This window comes from Ascaphus truei, chromosome 12, assembly GCF_040206685.1.
Source record: "Ascaphus truei isolate aAscTru1 chromosome 12, aAscTru1.hap1, whole genome shotgun sequence".
NCBI lineage: Eukaryota > Metazoa > Chordata > Amphibia > Anura > Ascaphidae > Ascaphus > Ascaphus truei.
This window is the reverse complement of record NC_134494.1, coordinates 52,514,611-52,536,697: the sequence shown is the minus strand read 5'-3', so window position 1 is coordinate 52,536,697 and position 22,087 is coordinate 52,514,611. Positions and strand designations below refer to the sequence as shown.

The 22,087-nt window shown below is 46.6% G+C and overlaps 1 protein-coding gene across 8 annotated transcripts in view; it reads right to left on the bottom strand.

The window, feature by feature from the left end:
- Positions 1–22,087, bottom strand: part of PLEKHA7 (pleckstrin homology domain containing A7) — a 326,584-nt gene that overhangs the window by 101,207 nt on the left and 203,290 nt on the right. For all 8 annotated transcript variants that reach the window (XM_075567721.1, XM_075567729.1, XM_075567722.1 and 5 more), the window contains one exon: positions 8,501–8,584. In XM_075567721.1, the coding sequence (XP_075423836.1) occupies positions 8,501–8,584 (84 nt within the window). The remainder of the gene's footprint in view (positions 1–8,500; positions 8,585–22,087) is intronic.

Genomic DNA, 22,087 nt, shown 5'->3' with positions numbered 1-22,087 from the left:
GGGGGGGGTGGCAGGACGACCCTGCGCTACAGCGGGGCCAGGAGGCCCTGTACTGCGGCGCGAGGGCCCTGTGCTGCGGCGGGGGGAAGCCGGACCGGAACTGGAGGGGCATCCCCCCAAATTTAAACCCTGACAGCGGCCTCTCGGACTCCTCGGCGGCGGGCGGCGGGTTGAGCAGATGCGCGAAGATGGCGGCGAAGGGGTTGGCCGCGAGCAGCTCGGTGCGGTACATCTCCCACAGCAGGTACAGGGCGGTGAGCCGCTGCGGGGAGCTGGGCAGCAGGTCAGGCTGCTGCAGGAGCATCACTAGCACCGAGCCCACCCGGAAGTGGTCGGCCTTGGAGAAGTAGTGGTGGAAGGCGGTGGAAAGGCCCTCGAAGGTGTTCCCGCAGGCTTCGTCCGACATGATGCCCAGCAGGTTGCAGAGCTCTTTCCTGGCCAGGCTCATCGTTAACCGGCGGCGACCGTTGCCCGGCGCGCCTCCACCTTACTTGGTGGGCGCGCGGACGGCGCGAGACGCAGACTCCTTCTTCGTGCTCCTCCTGGTGCGGCGCGCTCGCATGTATATAGGTGCGCGCGCTGGGGGTTGTACTGCTGCGCTCTACTTCGAGTTTCAATAAGAGCCAGGGGAAGCTGAAGCCGGGGTTTACCTGTATGTATATATATATATATATATATATATATATATATATATATATATATATATATATATATATATATATATATAAAATTTAAATCAGTGTTCCAAATTGTTATGTTGCCCCCCTTTGTGGCTACTATTGAGTTAAGAGGTTTATGGTCTTTATGGGTTAACTGTGTGAGCTCACGCAGGGTAGCGCCCCTCTCCCATGACATGGTAAAGAGTGACTTGACAGAAAATAAGCCACGCTCACATTATGTCCGTTGATCAGTGATGTCCCGGACAGGGTATATAAGACTGCCCTGAGGATTCTAGAACTCAGGTCTCAGCTGGGAGTTAGACAGGTGGAGAGGCCTCACTGTTGGAAATGTAAATGTGTGTGTGCAACACACTTTCCCCCACCCCCTGGGAGATATAGCGGCTATGGTGTATGTGGTGCGTTACCTGCGGCTCACAGGATGCCTGAACCTCCGCTACTGGGAGCCTGGGGTGTACCCGATCCGGTTCATGACAGCACCTCCACCTGCGCGGGATCCTAACATAGTTGGCACTTTAGTTGAGGCACCTCCGGGTACTCCAATACCTGGAGCAGCTGATTAACAACAGGGATCCTGGAGATCCAGTGACGTCACCGTCAGCGAAGCCTCCGCCTCTGCGTGGGGTGGGATCCAGAAGGATGGTCCCACCAATAAAATAGTCTTTAATCATGTATGCCTGGATCGAGTCCCAAACTGCAGGCTATGCTTCACAACGTGGCGTCTTCACTGGCACTATAAACTAACTATATACAGCTAATGGGGAAATGTCCCTAGCTAGGGGTTTCCCTGAAGCAGCCACAATCTAATTAGGTGATTGGGAACTATCTTGGACCTAAGGGGCTTAATATGACCAAGTCTGGGTGCCACTGACTCCCAGATCTCATCTTCCCTGTCTCAGTCCTCCCCTAAGGAGATTCTAGCAGCCCTATTGGCTGTATTGTGTCACATGACCTCAGCTCCTGAGGCATTCTGGGGAGTGTAGTTCCCCTGCGGAGCAACATAGTGAGGCGAAAGGGGGGGGGGGGCAGATGGAGACATGGCTAAATGTGTAATACCCTTTCTGTAACGGATCGGGGGACACGCGCCTCTCAGCGGGTCCCCGTCACCTCAGGCCCCATGGCGGCTCTCTACCCCGGTTCCCTGCTACCTCGGCCTCTCACCTGTCCCGCCCCACGCCGAGCCGTTCCTCCGCGGCGCATGTCGCATCTTCACGCACGCGACCGGGGTGCGCGCACGGCAGCGTTACAGAGGGCACGCGCACCCCATCTTCTTATCATCCCTCCCGCGCCACTGGCGCCGTCCCCCATCGGCTGCAGGCGATTGCCATGAATCACACCCCTGTCTCCCTCCCTGCTCACCTGGACCTATCCCTGCGATCACCCAGACAGGCCTCCGCTCCACCCCTTCCTACCATTGGCCCTCCTTCCTTTATAACTCCAGTCTGCCCTCTCCTTCCTCGCTCTGCATAGCTTCTCTGTGACTCCAGTGTGCAGTGTCTATGCCAAGCTCTGTTCTCTGTTACAGCTGTTGTTCCTGTCCCTGCCCCTGTTTGGATACCTTTGGATTGATCTTGGCTCTGTTTGACTACATGTACCTCGCTACCCCTGGACTCTGCTTTGGACCTCACTACGCTGCTTTCTCCTGCCCCTGACCCACGGCTCTTGGACAATTACCCTTCGACTTCTGGCACCCCTGACTCAGCAAGTATATCGTTAACCCTTTCTCACCAGGCCCGGCAACGCATCTTACCACACTCCAGGCACGCCCTCACTGCTGTGGGTGCGTGCTATACCCTTACCCACCTCAGTACTGGGGACTGGCCAGGTCTGCGGGCATACAGGCATTACATTTTCCCTATCCCAAAGGGAAACAGCTGTAATTGTGGTCACATGACAGTGTGTTTGCTTTCGTCATACATTAAATACAATAATGTTTTTGAACAAAACAATAGTCAAGAATGGGCTTGGTTTCGAAACTGCCAGGGAAAACTGAAGATGGACTTGTGATTGGAGTATACTTCACAATTTGCTCCTTTTACAGTATACTGGTACTCCTTCAACACATCGATATGAAGCTGAAACCAAGAAGCGTTACATCCTCACATAACATGCAGAAATGTCCAGCAGCAAAGAGGTTGACAACCCCAAAAAGCATCTAAAAAGTTATTATTTTGCTTGTTCTGTTGTATGAAATTTAACCCACAAATTATTGTTTTGTTCTCTGTACTGTTGGTATAAAAGCAACATATGCCACACTGTGTAAATCAAGTAGGAAGTAAATCACATCAGGCATTCTAAGACACCACAGAAATATTATTTATTGGCAGCAGTAGCATTCAACTAGTTGTTGCTAATTAATGTAATTAGTGGTTGCTTTCCCAACGCCAGGCACTGTATTAGCTGGTAAAATCATTAAAAGGCCAGTGTGGCATATTAATCAGGAATGGGTCATATTAGCCAATACCATATTACTAGTGAATAAACTGGCACATACAGGCTATGGCGTTTTAGTGCTAAATCTAATTTCTAATCTTATACTATATTAGTGAAAGCACTGTATGCATGCATGCATGCCTGCCTGCCTGGATGTCCGGTGTCCTTAGGGGAAATCTGATTGGTCCCTTGGCCCGCCCCCGCACACCTCTCATTGGCCTGAGGCGGAGTGACGGGCCAAAGGACACAAACACACACACAGGGACACACACAGGAACACACACACACAGGGACACACACAGGGACACACACAGGGACACACACAGGGACACACACACACACACACAGTAGGGGGGGGGGGGGTGTACATTAGCAGCATGTATAACCCGGGGGGTGGGGCTCACATACCCACCGGTCCCGGAGCCTCCGCCTCTTCCTCCCGAACATCAGCCTCCACACCCGCGCGCACCTCCTCCTCTCCCCGTGTTTCCCGCGCTTTCAGCCCCCCCCCTCCTCCCCCCGGCGCCGCTACAGTCAGCGGGGGAGCGAGTGCCCGGGACACAGCGGGGGAGCGGCCACAACAAGCTGCCTCCCGCCTCAGATCCACGTGGGACCTTCCGGACGGGTGAGTGAGCGGCCTTCACCTCCCCTCACCCCCCTTCACCCAACCCTCACCCCCTTCACCTCCCCTCACCCCCCTTCACCTCCCCTACCCCCCCCGGCGCCGCTACAGTCAGCGGAGGAGCGAGCGCCCGGGACACAGCGGGGGAGCGGCCACAACAAGCTGCCTCCCGCCTCAGATCCACGTGCGAGCTGCCGGACGGCTGAGGGAGCTTCCGGACGGCTGAGGGAGCTTCCGGACGGCTGAGGGAGCGGCCGGACGGGTGAGGGAGCGGCCGGACGGGTGAGGGAGCGGCCTTCACCTCCCCTCACCCCCCTTCACCTCCTCTCACCCACCCCTCACCTCCCCTTCACCTCCCCTCCACCCCCCCCTTAACCTCCCCTCCACCCCCCCTCCACCCCCCTTCACCTCTCCTCCACCCCCCCTTCACCTCTCCTCCACCACCCCCCTTCACCGCCCCCCCTTCACCTCCCCTCCACCCCCCCCTTCACCTCCCCTCCACCCCCCTTTACCTCCCCTCCACCCCCCACCCCCTTCACCTCCCCTCCACCCCCCCTTCACCTCCCCTCCACCCCCCCTTCACCTCCCCTCCACCCCCCACCCCCTTCACCTCCCCTCCACCCCCCCTTCACCCCCCCTTTACCTCCCCTCCACCCCCCACCCCCTTCACCTCCCCTCCACCCCCCCTTTACCTCCCCTCCACCCCCCACCCCCTTCACCTCCCCTCCACCCCCCCTTCACCTCCCCTCCACCCTCCCTTCACCTCCCCTCCACCCCCTTCACCTCCCCTCCACCCCCCCCCCCTTCACCTCCCCTCCACCCCCTTCACCTCCCCTCCACCCCCTTCACCTCAACCCCCCCCCCCCCTTCACCTCCCCTCCACACCCCCCTTCACCTCCCCTCCACCCCCCTTCACCTCCCCTCCACCCCCACCCCCTTCACCTCCCCTCCACCCCCACCCCCTTCACCTCCCCTCCACCCCCCCCCTTCACCTCCCCTCCACCCCCCTTCACCTCCCCTCCACCCCCACCCCCTTCACCTCCCCTCCACCCCCACCCCCTTCACCTCCCCTCCACCCCCACCCCCTTCACCTCCCCTCCACCCCCCCCCTTCACCTCCCCTCCACCCCCCCCTTCACCTCCCCTCCACCACCCCTTTACCTCCCCTCCACCCCCCACCCCCTTCACCTCCCCTCCACCCCCCCTTTACCTCCCCCCCACCCCCTTCACCTCCCCTCCACCCCCCCCTTCACCTCCCCTCCACCCCCCCCTTCACCTCCCCTCCACCCCCCCCTCCACCCCCTCTTCACCTCCCCTCCACCCCCCCTTTACCTCCCCTCCACCCCCCACCCCTTCACCTCCCCTCCACCCCCCCTTTACCTCCCCTCCACCCCCCACCCCCTTCACCTCCCCTCCACCCCCCCTTTACCTCCCCTCCACCCCCCACCCCCTTCACCTCCCCTCCACCCCCCCTTTACCTCCCCTCCACCCCCCACCCCCTTCACCTCCCCTCCACCCCCCCTTTACCTCCCCTCCACCCCCCACCCCCTTCACCTCCCCTCCACCCCCCCTTCACCTCCCCTCCACCCCCCCCTTCACCTCCCCTCCACCCCCCCCTTCACCTCCCCTCCACCCCCCCTTCACCTCCCCTCCACCCCCCCTTTACCTCCCCTCCACCCCCCACCCCCTCCACCCCCCCTTTACCTCCCCTCCACCCCCCACCCCCTTCACCTCCCCTCCACCCCCCCTTCACCTCCCCTCCACCCTCCCCTTCACCTCCCCTCCACCTCCCCTCCACCCCCTTCACCTCCACCCCCCCCCCCCCTTCACCTCCCCTCCACCCCCTTCACCTCCCCTCCACCCCCTTCACCTCCACCCCCCCCCCCCTTCACCTCCCCTCCACCCCCCCTTCACCTCCCCTCCACCCCCTTCACCTCAACCCCCCCCCTTCACCTCCCCTCCACCCCCCCCTTCACCTCCCCTCCACCTCCCCTCCACCCCCACCCCCTTCACCTCCCCTCCACCCCCCCCTTCACCTCCCCTCCACCACCCCTTTACCTCCCCTCCACCCCCCACCCCCTTCACCTCCCCTCCACCCCCCCTTTACCTCCCCCCCACCCCCTTCACCTCCCCTCCACCCCCCCTTCACCCTCCCCCTTCACCTCCCCTCCACCTCCCCTCCACCCCCCCCTTCACCTCCCCTCCACCTCCCCTCCACCCCCACCCCCTCCACCTCCCCCCCATCGCACCACCTACCCCCCTTCCCACCACCTCCCCACCTTCCCCCCCCCCTTCCCACCCCCCCCTTCCCACCACCTCCCCCCCTTCCCACCACCTCCACCCCCTCCCCCCTCCCCACCACCTCCCCCCCCCTTCCCACCACCTCCCCCCCCACCACCTCCCCCCCCCACCACCCCCCCCCCTTCCCACCATCTCCCCCCCCTTCCCACCATCTCCCCCCCACCACCTCCCCCCCCCTTCCCACCACCTCCCCCCCCCTTCCCACCACCTCCCCCCCCCTCCCTTCCCACCACCTTAGACACACACACACACGTAAACACACACACACACACGTAGACACACACACACACGTAGGCACACACACACACACACACACGTAGACACACACACGTACACACACGTATACACACACACGTAGACACACACACACACACGTAGACACACACACACACACGTATACGTAGACACGTACGTATACTCACACATGGAGACATACACACAGGTATACACACACACAGGTATACACACACACAGGTATACACACACACAGGTATACACACACACAGGTATACACACACACATGTATACACACACATACACACATATTTATACATACACACACGTGTATACACACATGTGTATACACACACGTGTATACACACACACACGTGTATACACACACACATGTGTATACACACACATGTGTATACACACACATGTGTATACACACACATGTGTATACACACACATGTGTATACACACACATGTGTATACACACACATGTGTATACACACACATGTGTATACACACACATGTGTATACACACACAAACATGTTGTATACACACAATATATACATACACACAATGTATACATACACACATGTATATGTATACACACACATGTACACATACACACACACACATGTATATACACACACACATACAATGTATACACACAAACATGTATACACACACACACTATCCCCAGCACCACCACATCAGCACACCGGTATCCCATGCCCCCCCAGCACACTGGCATTCTCGGCTCCCCGCCATTCTCAGCCCCCATCAGCACCCACACATCGCCACCTTTGCACCTCCCCCATCGGCACACCCACATCCGCACCCCCACATCAGCACCAAACCCTCCCAAATCAGCACACCGATACAATCACCATCAGTACAGCCACAGCAGCACTACCACCGCACATGGGCCGTGTGGACCACTCCCCACCCAAATGCCACACCCACACCACAAACATCCCGGGCAACGCCGGGGCTCTCAGCTAGTCCATAATAAAACAAAATGAATAATTTAAGTTTCGGTTCAATAAACCCCTTTCAGTTTAATAAGGGTGCAACAAATTGTAAGACCATTTTAAAAAGCACTGGTGACACTTCTAGCAAAGTTAAATGTTCGCAGTAGTGTCAGTGCCAGAGCCAGATGTTTCCAAAAGTAGAGGGGTCATGTCCCACCGTTTTGTTACACATGATTCACAGAGTAACACTCAGTGTATCAATTTAACTGATAGATTTGTGGCTGCGTCATCCTAATCTACCTAAATATTTGTCAAAGAAATGTTTCAATTGAATACAAATTGTTACATACATTTCCCCTGCTAAAGTAGTGTTTTTCAACAGGGGTTCCTAGGGCATCCTAAAGGGTTCCCTGCATATTTCAGATAATTTTAAAATCGTATAAAATGCAGAAGAATTTACAATGCATCTGATCCCAGACGCGCTATCAGGGAGGGTTGGGGTTCCTTACAATGCATCTGATCTCAGACTCGCTATTAGAGAGGGTTGGAGTTCCCCAGAATTTCACAATATAATTATAGGATTCCTTAAACAAAAAAAGGTTGGAAACCACTGTGTGCCACTGTATGTGATCATTTGCAGGTTTCAAAGAGTAATATAGTCCCATTGATAAACAACCCCTCAGAAATATGGGGGACCATACATAACTTATTTTTAAAGGGAAAGAGAAAAACTGGTAATTTGACATAAACCCAATTCATAGCTAGGTAACAAAAGATAATCTATTTTAGAAATGTGAAAGTTTTGGTTGAATCTTCCATTCTAAAATGGTAGGAGTGGAACAATCTCTATTAAAATGTATATATAAATGTAAATTTTTTAAAGGGTGTGCCAAAGACTTTGCTCATTACATTGATGCCGTTTTGTCCTCTGTGAGAACTTAACAGTACTCAACATTCCCCTTATTTTTGCCTCAACCTCTGTTCTAAAGGCGTTTCAACAAGACCGTCCTTCACAAATATTGGGCAGGAACTTTCAGTACCTCCAGTAAGACTATGAAGTGTAATACAACTGGAATGCTATTTTTAAAACATATTGTACAGGGTTTTACACATTTGAATATATAGGAATTAGAGGCATTTTACTTGAAAGTACATATGCAACATCAACACATTTTTGTAACAAACCCTTTACAAACTCAATGAGAGCACAGAAATTGGGGGGAGGGGGGGAGGAGAGAGTAAGTCAGATACTTGATAAATGTACTTACTCTTCTCGTAAATCAAACTCATAATTTTCAGGCGATATCTCTCCTGTCACGGGGTGTTTGAATGTTGTGCTCCTCTGGTTGTGGCTAAAAACAGAAAGACATATATATTTTTTTAAATACCTGTCAGTAATGATGTAGGTTACTTTAGATATATAAATACCTAGATCAGGGTTTTCAACAATAGTGCATTTCATTTGAACTAAAAACATGAATACATACAGTATCTCTGGTTCTGAAATGCCAATGCTTCTTGCAACTTCCATATAGGTATGTTGAGTATATAAAGAGCACACTGCAGTCATAAAAAAAAAAAGAGTGGTTTCCAGATCCAAGGCAAAGAATACCTACATGCTACCCACACCTAAAATTACTTTACTTTAGCTTGTGGGCACAAGAGAAACTTCTAATTGTACTCTGTGGACTTTCTTCTAACATAGCAACTGAACACTAAAAAAAAAAAAAATTACATTTAAAATAAAAGCTTCTGATGATTTAATTTAACAAATGCTTCAAATTATTTTCGGTGAGACCAAAAAACAAGGAAATACACAAAAGTAAAAGTAAAAGTGCAATTTACTCTGCTGCTTTGAGGCATTTCCACATACTCTGCACTGATTTTGCACTGTATAAGAAGCCTGTAGAATCCCTTTGACACAACAATCAATAGCTTTGTTTTTGTCTCTCATAAGGATTAAATAGTGACTCCTTCAAGCAGTCTTTATTTAGGGTGACTACAGACCACAGGACTCATTTTCAAATACGTCCCTTAAAGAAGATTACATTTAACAAAAGATAAATAAGTTCTGTGCCTTTGCTGATTTAAAGCAGCGAATCAGACCAGATCATTTTTATTTACATTACCTAAACCTTGGAGACCCCACTGAATCAAATCCATTGTCCCCAAATTTCTGGGGCTCTCCTCGGTTCCTGATATAAGCGTTTTTCCAACAGGGCAAAAATATTTCCCCGACAGCCGTATTATGTCCAGCACCCAACAGAAAACTACGACATCAACGGCAGACGACAATGACTTTCTATTGGTGGCCAGATTTGTAGTATTTTTTGTGCATCTTGCACCGGCAACAAAAAATGCATACATCTTAGAAACCGAAGGGAGCCTGGGGGTCGGGTGACCACTCGTCAGCTCTGAGGGACCGCCTGGTTCAGGTGCAGCTGGGGGCTGCAGCTTTAAGAGGTTAAATGACCATATACATATTAAATGAGCCATCCAAGCAATGTTCTACATGTGTTTTTTTTTTCAAATAAATGAGTTCGGTGTTATTAGATAATTCTTGCTACCTTTTTTATTTTAAAATGTAACTCTTAATGCCATTTTTTTTTAGTTTAAATACACTGAGAAGCTTTTGATTTCTATTATTAGGGGTGTACCGAGTACCCAGAATTACCCGGCACATTTCCATCTACCCGGACATTACCTGGACCCGGCAACTGAGAAGTGGGCCCGGTGCCGGGTAATGTCAGAGTAGCTGAAAATCTTATTACTTAATACTTACCTTTCAGCCGGCGTGGGTCAGCAGGATTCTATAGCGGAGGAGGAGCGGAGGTGGGGCGGAGGAGGAGCGGAGGTGGGGCGGAGGAGGAGCGGAGGTGGGGCGGAGGAGGAGCGGGCGGCAGCAGAGGTGGGGTGGGCGGCAGCGGAGGTGCGTCGGGCGGGCAGGAGCGGAGGTGCGGCAAGCAGGAGCGGAGGTGGGGCGGTCAGGAGCGGAGGTAGGGTGGGCAGGAGCGGAGGTGGGGCGGGCAGGAGCGGAGATGCGGAGGTGGGACAGGCGGGCCGGTGCAGAGGTACGGTGAGCGGGAGCTCACTGTTGGGGTGGGTGTCCAATAGGAGCTCCGTCCCCTGCTCCGGTCCCGTGGTTCCCCGGCGGCTCACACACACTGCTTACCTGCTGCGGTGCTGTGTAAGAGATTCCTGCTGTCCCCTGCCGGCTGAAGACACCTCCGTTGCTGCAACCGCCACAGGACCTCTGCTGCTTGTCCTTGATGTCACCAGGTAAGTGTCAAACCGGGTAGCCGGCCGAGTAGAACAATTGATTTTGGCCAGGTACCCGTTACCCGTTTTTTTTTTTTTTTAAATCGCTACCCGGTAACACTAATTTCTATAGCCTTTATTAGCCCACCCCCCCCAGCAGTGCAAGACGCTTTGCTTTGTGATAATTTTTTGCCAATATTCCAAGCAGTTTGAGCAACAAACTGTAACAATAGATAATGTTACTTTAGTAGGATAAGAATACATTGTAGCTGCTAAGTTACACTGACTGAAGGATTGATTTGAAACTGAAAGGTAGCCATTTAGTGAACCCTGGGAAACAGGATCTTTGCTCATCATTCACGGGAGAACTAATCAAATCGGCAGCTTAGGTAATTAGCTTTCCATAAAAGGTAACCAAAGGCTGCATATTTTAAAACAAAACAAATATTTAATTGCAATTTTTTTTTTTAAAGATGCTTGGATTGCCTCTCTAAATCAGACACAGAAAAGGAAAACTATAAATAAATATTTAATATTGGGCATATTATTTCCTTGTAAATCATTAAAAATCCTGCTTAAATTGCAGATATTCCATCGAAAATCAGATGAAAACAGTTTGCTGGTCCACCAATTTGTAATAAATTTGAGAGTTTAGAACATGGTTTTATTTACTTGCAGATTACACAACATTCAAAAAAGACAACAAATGATGAAATAATTAAGAAGATTACCAGCGTATTTTTGTCAGTGTTGCTGGTGTTTGTGAACCAACAAGGATTGTAAACTTCCCTTCGACAAACATGATATCAGACACATATTTAGTTTCATTGTATTTAAAATCAGTGTGATCTTACATATTTCACTTTCATACAAGACGGGATGACGTCACAACTAAAAACTGGTTAGAAACAGCATTCCACACACCCTTTGAGAAAAATGTAAAACTATAAATGCACTCATCAGTATTAACATGCCTGCACGATATAACAAAGCAAATATTTACCACGACACTATGCAAAAAAGTGCTCATCTCTGACTCAATTAATTCTTACAAATACCACAATTTGCACAGTGATGTACAAAATTCTGTGTAGTAATGCAAGGTCTCCAGTAAGTCGGTGTACATTATCTGAGAAGTTATTGATGTTTGTGTTTTTGAGTAACGTTATCCTAAATGTCTAATCCCCAATAGTCAACATGCAGAAGAATTGGCAACTGTATCCATGATTTGGAAAAGTATTACAAGAATTGAATCAAATGCTCATCATTCTTCTTTTATGATACGCCTCTCATCTCAAGGTCAAATGAATATTTCAATACATTTCACTTGTCAACTGGGCACAGCTAACAAGTTGAAAGCAATTTAATAAAAGTACTGCATAAGGAGATGTCCATTTATAAGTTAGTTATTAACACTACATTTTGTGCCTTTTTTTCTACTGAAATATTCTTTCAACACATCGTGTTTTACTGACCTGACATCAAAGAGTTGGAAGCAGAATAATCCGACTGGCACTTCAACATTGCTTTTGAAAAATGTGGTTTACATAGTGTGAATCCTTATGGACTCTAATGCCTCGGATATAGTGCAGATGCCAGAGCGATCTGTGGCCTCTGATCTCTCGCGACGGGTAGGTGTGGCCGTGTTGTCACCAGGCTGCTTCGCCCTCATTGGCTGAACCGCTCACATGACGCGGCCGTCACGCGAAAAGACAAAATAATTTGTCTGTTCAAAAATCGCGCGTACTATGGCCGTCCAGATAAAGCCGCTATATTTTGTTCTCGTCGCACGTGCCGTCGTGGACGCAGCCTTATAAAGTATGCTTTTTGTGAATCTACAGTCTAGTACAAACAATTATTACTAATACATTTAATAATGAGAATATGAACTAAATGTCCTAATATGTGCTAAAAAAACAAGTGGGCACAGATTTTTCTATTTTTACCGTTAAAAAAAAAATCGCCTGCGATTTTTGTTATATACAAGAGATACAGCGGCAATGAGTTAGCCAAATACATTTTGTAATTCATTTGCGGTTTGCCAACTTTTTTTTTTCAAAATCTTATATAGGCGACGCATCAATAAATATTCATGGACATCTAGTTACATAACCGTTCCCTAAATGCTTGAATATTAAAGGGATGGTTTCTTAATTCAACTAAAAATCCTCTGAAAAGTACAATTAAGCATTTCTCATAGATGTGCAATGAATACAGATACGTGTTTCACTCAATATTTTACACTTTCTCACAACAGAATTTCCCCCAGAAAAGTTGATTTGGTGGTAAATAGTATAAGTGGGTAGAATGTATTTTGTCTTTGGAATCCTTGTTCAATACTTCTTGTGATATCACAACTAAAATCTCTTCTTTTAGCAGCAATAGTACACTGTTAATACTGTATTAAGCCAGTTGTTCACAATCTTTTTGTACTCTTCCCCAGCTTTGGGCTGTACTTTCTCCCATAAAATCAAATATTAAAAAATGTTGATGTTTTACCTGGTGGAATAAATTAATTGGGTTGTTGATGCAGGGAAACTGCCTTCTTTCCCACACTATCCATCTCTCGCCTTCTTGTCACTCTACACGCTTTCTTTTTCACTCGTACTTTATCTCCCAGTGTCTATGTCCACCGCCTGTCACTGAATCCGTTTTTAGGCCCTTGAGCCATCCTGCAAAATCCTGGCCGCAAGGGTTGCCGGGCGTCCCGTATATACATATGGTCCCTTATTTCAGGGGTGCGCAAACTGGGAGAGGGGGGGGGGGGAGTGGTAGGGGCGGCAGTTGCTGAGGCACTTAAACTAAATGCTGGGGGACCGCGTGAGGCCTCTGCAACTTTCCTTACCTTAGGCGATGCGTCGCCATGGCAACATGGCATCAAATGACTCGCGTGTGACAAGGTAAGATGGAGGGGGGGCAGGCATGGGGGTGCAGGGGGAAATGTTTGCACACCCCTGCCTTATTTCATTGACTTGTCCCGGAAAAGTCTATCGGGACACATTATTTTCCCATATTTTAGTGCCTTGACGTGAATTGCCTGAACCTAAAATTACTGTAATGAAATCAGTCATAAAGCGTAATAGATTTCTTCATGAGTGTAATAGGCTAATTACCTTTTTTGATAGATGCCACCTTACTAAACTATTAAAATAATAAAGTTAGGACACTGCCTGGGAATCTCATAATACCATTACACCCGTTACTTTTTCTCCCACCGGTACTTATTAGTTCAGGGCGCGTCTTTCCTCGCCTTGTCAAGAGCAGAGATGATAAAAAACAAAGAATCTAGCGGTCAAGCGGGAGATACCATTCTGCTCGAAGCGTTTGCAGATCATTCATCACTCAATGACGACATACATTCATACTGGATTTCGGTGTCCCGTATTATAAAAACATATGTGGCAACCCTACTGGCGGCACATCAGCCATCCAAGGGATTTTATAGAGTTTAACGTATGCTACAAGTATAGTTTAAATCACTATAATGATTGAAATTGCATTATTTTTCGCTTTTACTATTAAATCCAGCTGAACGCAGAAATTAATATACGTAGATTTTGTGGCATCTTCCATGAGGGTCCAACACTTTCCCACTACTTTAAAGGCCCATCTATCTGCACTTTAGTAGGGTATAAAAGGTGGAACTGACAAAATGTTGAACACTTTTTTTTTGTTTTGTTTTTGTTTACTGGGGTTTTTTGTTTGCCTTCCTCTGGATCAATCTACTGTAAGTAGGGATATAGGATAGAGCAGGGGTGTGCAAACGGGGGGACGCAAGATTTTTCAGGGGGGGCATGGCGGTTGCAGCGGCCCCGTACTCTTCCCCCAAGGCATTTAAATTAATGCCGGGGGATCGCCTCTGCAACTTCACTTACCTTGTCTTCGGCGACGAGTCCACATGGCAACGCGGCTTCAAATGATGTCACGGGGTCATATGACCTTGCAGCGTCATTTGACACAGAGAGCCGGAGACAAGGTAAGGAAGGGGGGGGGGCTTGAGCAGGGAGGGAAGCAGGCAGGGGGGCACAGCAGGGTAAAATTGCACACCCCTGGGATAGTGTATCTGACGTCTAAATTTAGCATAGGTTGAACTTGATGGATGTATGTCTTTTTTCAACCTCCTCTACTATGTAACAATGAATATAAGGAGATCTAAAGAAAAAATATCCATTCCAAGAACTTAAAATATGCTTTAACATTTAGGGCATGATGCCTTGCACAAAAATACCAAATTATCACTTTTATTCTTAAGCTGAAATCACATGGTAAAATTTCACTTTTATCACCTGATGCCTTATGAAACCTTAAAGAATAAGATGGTTTTAAAGGGCTGTCTGGAATATCATATTTATGAATATCAAGGAGTCTTAATTTGCAAAACAAGTACTATACACATCTATTATGGATGGCATAAAGAATAAAAACCACATACTGACTAAAAGCAACGCAGGAATTCCTATATTTTACTTGTATTTTGTACTGCTCATAGACTGGAAAATCCTGTTGACTTAATTATTTGGCAGTACCCTCTTGTTGGCAGGGAGTCAAAAACCTTTTCACATGAAGTACAATATGACTTAGTTGGTGCCCACTCACAGCGTGCGTGTCCCTCAACTAGCAAGGGAACAAAACCCAATTAATACTTAATAACAGACTTGATGGGCCTTTTTTACATGAGGAATTTCTGTGGGAAATACGCAGACTGTATTGAAGAAGAACTGGTTTGCTGTCATAACGATGTATGTATAAAGTGGCTTGGAGAGCTATTGATAGGCACACATCCTAATGATGGTCACTGTGTTTAATTTACTGAATGTCTGCCAAAAATCCAGATATGAAACACTAAAACAAGCTTCTTGTAGAGAGAGTACAAACACCTTACAGTATATCTTTAAATGGCAAGGACAAATTTGTCACCACAAAATCAGCACAGTGAAGATCCTTGAATAAGAACTGTTACAACCATTCTTTATGGCACTTGGTCCATATTTACAAACCAATCTTATGCCATAAGACACCTGTTCTTTTGAAAGGTAAGGATGACAACTGGACCTTTCAGTGACCAGTTAGAGACCAGGGTATGTATAGTATCAAATTATTGCTTTACATTTGAATGTAATGTGGAGGGGGGAAATTTCACCAACTGCAATACAGTACATTATTCCATTCAGGGCTGGAGAGGCCAACAACACAATATGTTGGTGTGTCCTCTAGCATTAAAGGGTTAGAATAGTAGAATTCTTGTTTGAAATAAATGTTTGAAATATGCCTATTAAGTGAATGTTATTGGATCAAATTTCTAAAAAGTCTACTCAAAACTCATCTTTCATACATCATTGAACAATTTAACCAGTGAATATCTGATTATTATATATATATATATATATATATATATTTATATATGTATCTATATCATCACGTTTTAAGTTATGGTGGGTGAAAAAGGCAACAAGAAACCTCCACCGTATTGCATATAGCAAATAAAAAGATCACTTGTGAGCACATTCACATGTTAGAGGTTTCTTGTTGCCTTTTTCACCCACCATAAGTTAAAATGTAATGGTAAACCTTACAGTCTTGAAAACTGCAAAGCCAGCAGTACAACCAACTTCACACTGATGATACCCATTAAGATTGAAACATGTATGTGAATGGTTTCTCTGGCTTTGCATCCGATTCCCATGCTGTGCTTTAAAGCTGTGTTAACAGCGAGCATTAGCTTATACGGGCTCCATGTAACAATGGTTTTTCAGGCAAAAGGTGACACTGTGTGCTCATTTGCATGTCATTTCCCAGAATCCCTTGCTGCCGTGGAAACACTATGTATATAAAAGTTCTGTGAATCCCATTGTTAATAAACACAAAACTCTTGACCCTTTACTGTCTCATTTTCATGAAGGCATGTGTTTTTGTGCAGTATGCAGTTATTTGCTTGTATCACATTTTTATATGTTTTGATTGGCTGTAGCCCATTTAGCTGTGCCTGTAGCTGGATTTGAGTGTCTTGCTATTTGGTTTAGCCGTGCGATCGGTAGCCAGTTTAGCCATATTGTGGGCAGTTATTAGACATACTGTATATCCTTATGCCATTATTCCATTAACCCACATTGACTCTGTCTATACCATCAGGTCTAAACTGTGACAGAGATGATCCACTAAATGTTTTTTAGTGTTTTTATATTTGTCTGTCAGTTTTTTCCTCATCGATTTTGTTTATTTAATAAAGAATCATTTTGTATCCACTTTTTACAGTACCCCATATTGGAGTTCTTGTGGGTCTTGAATTGTGAGCCCTACTACTTTCTCTCATGTTTATAATGTTCATTCTCACTCCAGGGAGCACTGCCTAGTATTCTACGGGTATATACTGTGGTTACCATTATAGTTTGGTAGTAGTGCTTTTTCAGAGCCCTTGTTTGAGTCCATGTTTGGTGCCTGAGGCATATGCGCATGGTCACCAGGAGCCGACACTGGACTATGAACCCAGCTCCTCTGTTTCAAAATCAATGTCTTTGTTTTAATAGGCAGTGCCTTTACTCACTGAGCCATTCCTTCGAAGATTTCTATTAAATATGAATTTCAAGAAAGAAGAATCTAATATATAAACAGATGTGACATTTCTTTCCACTATAGAAAATGTATGCCCCAGGTCTTACACAATGTACAGTTATGCATTTTGTACAAAAATGTATGCACAGAGGCAAGATATGCATTCCATGATGCAAGACCTTAAAACAGAATTAAGAGAGACTTTTCAGACAGAATTGGACAGATCTCTGGAAAAATTCAAAATAGAATTGACTGGACTAGGGGAAAGAACTGATGCTGTGGAACGCAGCCCAGAGAAAGTGCACCAATTCCAGACGGGAGCTGACCAGGAATTACTCTACTTACGCAGACAGGTAGATGTTCTGCTTGAAAAAGCAGAAGATAGCGAAAATAGATCTCGCCGCAATAATCTGCGTATTAAGAGTATTCCAGAAGAAATAGACGCAGCTAAATTGGACTCATATCTAACCAGTCTATTTCAAAAACTTCTACCACAGTTTGAAGAAGATCAACTGGTCATGGACAGAGCCCACAGGGCCTTAAAGTCAAGGTATGCTGACCCATCTAAGCCAAGAGATGTTGTGGTCAGACTCTACTATTATACAGTAAATCTAAAGAGGCCATCTTGAAGGCTGCAAGAGAGACTGCACTGTAACATTGAAAGAAGATATTTTGCAGATCTTCTCAGACTTAGCACCCGCAACTCTACAGAAAAGACGGAGCCTAGCTGACACTTCCGCCATTCTGAGGCAACATCAAATAAGATACAGATGGAGTTTCCCCTGCCAGGTGATAGTCAAGAAAAATGGTCAAACTAAATCCGCCGCTACAAACGAAGAGGGGAAAATTTTGCTACAACATCTGAGCCCATAATTAAGCGGAGAGCCCCCGTCAAAAACCCCAGAACGTGTCAGCCCTCCACTGGTGGACTTGGCTACGGTCTCCAGAGACAAACAGATGCATAATCAAGCAAGGTCGACCCCTTCTGGACTGAGTTAAGTCACCTGAGACTGTTTGTGTCTATTCTTAAATGATATCAAAATCAACCATGTGAGAAGGTTTTACATATATTAACGGCTGCCAGCCGACAGAGTTCAGGAACTTTGAGAGCCTTAAGCTCTCTGAAGGTCAAAATGTCAGTAATTTTGATGGTTAAAAAGTTAAAAGGTTTATGATGTTTGATATGTTATTTAATAAAATAATACTATGTTTGTTTGAAGTGTTCTCTTTTGCAGTTGTTAGATGAGCTGAAGGGTTTAAAACATTGAAAGGTAGTCTTGCAAAATAAAAGGAGTTATATACTGCTGCTCTGGAAAAGTAACAGACTACTGAAAGTAAAGGATCAGCTCATCTGGAATGCAAACAAATCTGTCAAGTAGGCCACGGCCGAAGACAGATCTGGGTATGCACGGAGGTCTGAGGTCCCAGTAACGAGGTGGTGAGTAGTATGCTGGTACGGACCTGTCCGTCGCAGTTAGATCCATGCCCCCCAATCCTAGCCTCACACCGTTCTTCCTGTCCCCCCTTCAAGGCTACTAACCCTGGATCAGTTCTTCAAACGGACAGTCTGGGGACTCCACCCCTCCCCTATTAAATTTCAGCCACCCTCTGCAACATGATCCATATTTTAAAAGCTTATACAACACACTAACATTCCTAACCCAAGAAGTTAAATGGGGCTCAAAATTATATCCCAAAATGTTAGGGGTTTAAATACACCCCAAAAGCGTAGATTGGGAATTACGGAAAGTATTAGACTAGGTGCCGAAGGTCGCTATGCTCCAAGAAACTCATCTGCTATCTAAAATTATTAGTTAGTAAAGATTTTCCCTCAATAATAAAGGCTTCAGCGAAAACAAAAAAAAGTGGAGTAGCGATACTATTCTTCCACAAAAAAAAAAAAAAAACATTTTCAACCCGACATGATCAAAGCAGATAGAGATGGCTGGTTTGTAATGGTCTCGGGCCTTCCAGACAAGGTGCAGGTCACCTTGGTTAATATATACGCCCCTAACATAGATCAATTCATATTTTTTAAAGAGTTAATGAGCGAAGTTGACAAATTTAAAAAAAGGTAAATTAATACTGAGAGGGGACTTTAATATTCTTTCTAACTCCAAAATAGATAAAACAGGCCCAATAACCTAACCTATTCATCAACAAACAAAAATCTCAGAAATGTATTTAAAGACTCTTCTGTCCTGGACTCTTGGACAATCCTTAATCCAGAAGTAAAAGATTACTCTATTTTTTTCTAATGCCCACGGAACATTCTCTAGAATAGACTATGTAATGGTGGAATCCTCACTCTGTAATTGTCTTACTGCAGCAAAGATATGCCTCACTGCCTGGTCAGACCACAGTTCGATAGTAGTACATTTTTAAAATTGGGGCCGCAAATACAAACCCACAACCTTGAGACTAAACAAATCCTTACTCTGCAACCCAGAAGTAGTAGATGAGATTAGGGAAACACTTAAGTCATACTTCGCAATTAATGATACTGACTGTGTCACAAATGACCCTCTGGGACGCCCACAAGGCTGTTATCAGGGGCAAGCTAGCAGCGATTGGGGCTTGGAAAAAGAAATAAAAGATACAAGATATAAATAGACTAACCCAAGAACAAGAAAAAGCTGAGACACTACATAAAGCAAACCCTTCAGACCCACATTTTAAACATATGACCCAAGTCAAAGAACGCTTTAATTCGCTATTACTAGACAAGATAGAGAAACCCATGCGTTGGACGGAACAAAAATATTATCAAAAAGGAAACAAGGCTGCTAGCAAATAAGTTAAACCAGAAAAGTAAGAGATCCCAAATACTTTCAATCAGAAACAAAATAGGACAAGAAATATACAATCCGGCTCAAATAGGATCAAAATTTAAACAATATTACGAGAAACTATATAATCTCTCTAACCCTAACAAAAAAACCCCAAAACAAATCAGGTATGTCCTCCTCTTTTCTACACAAATGTACTTTACCAAAGATAACAAATGTAGATAAAGAGAAGATTGAGTCCCCAATTACAGGCATATTGGATGTTATCAAAACGGAAAAAGCCCATGGCCACATGGCGTAAATATTACAAAATAAATTGCGTAGTATTAGTCCCTCATCTGAAAAAACTGTTCATTACATTTCTGAAAGGAGCAAGTCCCTCAAAAGAGATGTCCCAAGCTACCATAGTAGTAATACACAAAGGGAGAGACACTCTGAACTGTGACAGCTACCGACCCATTTCCTTGCACAATTCTGATATAAAAATATATGCCAAGATTTCGGCCAATAGATTAAAATTAATTATGCCCACTATAATTCATCCTGATCAAGTGGGCTTTATTACTGGTAGACAGGCCTCCGACAATAATAGGAGGCTTGCTAATGTACTAGCTGAGAGACCCGGCGTTGCCTGGGATTAAAATTTTACGCTCCCTCCTCTCTCCACTCGCAGGGGAAGCTGGGGGATGTAGTCCGGCGGCGGCGCCGTGACTGCGCACCACCACCCCCCCCCCGTGCCCATCTCCCTCCCTAGTTAACGGTAACATTGTGCGCACGCGCAATGAGCTGCGGGTGAGGGGGGGGAGCCGGTGCGGATGTGAGCTGCGGGTGATGGGGGGTGATGGGGGGAGCCGGCGGGGAGGTGAGCTGGGGGGGTGGGGGAGCCGGCGGTCCGGGCCGCTGGGTGCGTGTGGCAGTTGGGTGAGGCCGAGGGAGAAGGTGAGCTGCGAGTGAGGAGAAGAGAGTGGCAGTTGGGTGACGTCATGTTTACGACGCGCCAACGTCACGCACCATGTTGCAAACCAGGAAGTGAAGGGGATTGGTGTGTTCGGCGCTCACAGCAGCTATAAATGCATTCAGGTGAGCATACCTCTTATCCACCTTGATAATGAGCTAACGCTTGAAACGCGTAGGTGTGGGCCTCCTGCCTGTGTATGCTGTTTTTTTTTCTATGATATTAATAAATTAGCCTTTTTTTCACTTTGGGAACGCTCTCCTTTTTTGATCTCTTGATCCTATTTGGAAGTAGTGCTGTGTCTTTTTTTGTTCCTGTTGTTGGAGCTGGAGGCTAGTCTGACATCACCGATACCATTGGCAGATATAATCTAGCCAGACAAAGAAGACCGACTAAAGATAGTCTCAAACAACCAGATTTTAAAGCACTCCTGTGATATATGGCACTCAGCCAGGTTTAAACTGAAGCTCACACAAAAAAACACCCTGATGATCCCGCTAGCAAACAATCATAACTTCCCTCCAGGATATCAGGAAACCTATTTGGACGTCTGGAGAGGTAAAGGTATTTCAAAGATTGTAGATCTATTCTCTGTCTAAATTACAAACGTTCCAAGAATTGCAGGAACAGTTTGAGCTGCCAAGCACAGATTTCTATCGGTATCTGCAAGTTAGACATTTTATTGAGACGTTTGATCGGGATGATATCCCAGATTTCATGTATTTTGAGAAAATGTGCACACAGGCCTCGGATAAGGTTAAAATTACATCATCTCTATCCTATCACATTAACACACTAGGCTCGCAGGATAAGGATGAATATATGCTGGCTTGGGAGAGAGAACTAGGGGAGGAACTTGACTAGGAAGACTGGCGAGACATCTGGGAGGCGGTGGCTAAAGGGTCCACCTGCATTTTAATAAAAAAACTCCTATAAACTTCTGTACAGATGGTATAAAACACCAACTAAATTAAATCTAATAGATCCAAATATCTCCCCACTGTGCTGGAGAGGCTGCGGGCGGAGAGGATCCCTGACCCACATCTGGCTGGACTGCCCCAAAATTCAAACCCTATGGGAGAGTATATTTAGGCTTATCTTGACTACTACTGGGGTCGAGATACCAAGAGACCCATGGTTTCTGCTATTAAGCAAACCATTAGAGGGTGTGAATGAAACGGACTCAAAATTAATAGGACATATTATTAGTGCGGTTATATTATTAGTGCGGTTATATTATTAGTGCGGTTATAATATTAGTGCGGTTATAATATTAGTGCGGTTATATTATTAGTGCGGTTATA